General features: G+C 42.9%; 1 protein-coding gene across 1 annotated transcript in view; it reads right to left on the reverse strand.

The window, feature by feature from the left end:
- Window positions 1-691: 691 nt before the first annotated feature.
- The window catches only part of LOC135214658 (uncharacterized protein DDB_G0271670-like), a 39,984-nt gene continuing 39,817 nt past the window's right edge, over window positions 692-858 (reverse strand). Inside the window, exon 6 of the mRNA XM_064248994.1 lies at window positions 692-851. Within this exon, the coding sequence (XP_064105064.1) occupies window positions 692-851 (160 nt within the window). The remainder of the gene's footprint in view (window positions 852-858) is intronic.

Below are 858 nucleotides of genomic sequence, written 5' to 3' on the forward strand. Positions count from 1 at the left end.
TTTTGCAGTTTTTTTTACGCTTTTCTCCTTTGAACGAAACTGAATCTCAATGAAATTAGACCAAGCACTTTGCATCCTTTACTATGATCTGAACTCCAGGACGAATCTTCACCAGCATAAATGCGACAGGGATATAATGTTTTTGACGATCTTGATGATGAGTGATGATGTGAACCATGAAAAGAATAATGAATTAGTACGCGATGTCACATGGTTATCATGAAAATGCCAGAATTTTGAAAGCGCAGAATGGCGTCCACTTGAAGAGAACCTACAGTCATTCCCCCCCTTATGAAATAGCGCAGCAACCTTCAGACATCACAAATACAATGACGATAATGAGGATGATGAAAATGATAACGATCGCCACGACATGGATAGTGAAGCAAGCCCAGATGAGAGAGTGTTTGATACCTTCCGAGTACCGTCGCACGAAACTTAAAAAGAAATGAAGTAAAAATAAAAAGAAAATGTGACCTCGAAGAATGATCTAGTAACGATCTTATCCCGGTTTCAAAGAACCCGGCAATTATGCTCCTGAGAGCTGAATGCAGCAGTTAATGTCAATAGCAACCTATATATCCCGCAATACTCCAGTGGATAGAGAGAAAGAGAGAGAGAGAGAGAGAGAGAGAGAGAGAGAGAGAGACGCTTCCTGAAATACCTGATAATTGTATGGGACGGGTTAAGTCTAGCGGAGTCCAAAGACTTCGGTTAAATAGGATTGATTGCTGCTGTTCAGACGGCGACACAAGAAGGAGAGGAGAGGAGGAGGATGAGAAGGAGGAGGAGGAGGAGGAGGAGGAGGAGAAGAAGAAGAAGAAGAGGAGGAGGAGGAGGAGGAGCCGGTTCTTGGAT

The sequence above is a fragment of the Macrobrachium nipponense genome, chromosome 46 (genome assembly GCF_015104395.2).
Source record: "Macrobrachium nipponense isolate FS-2020 chromosome 46, ASM1510439v2, whole genome shotgun sequence".
NCBI classification, from domain to species: Eukaryota; Metazoa; Arthropoda; class Malacostraca; order Decapoda; family Palaemonidae; genus Macrobrachium; species Macrobrachium nipponense.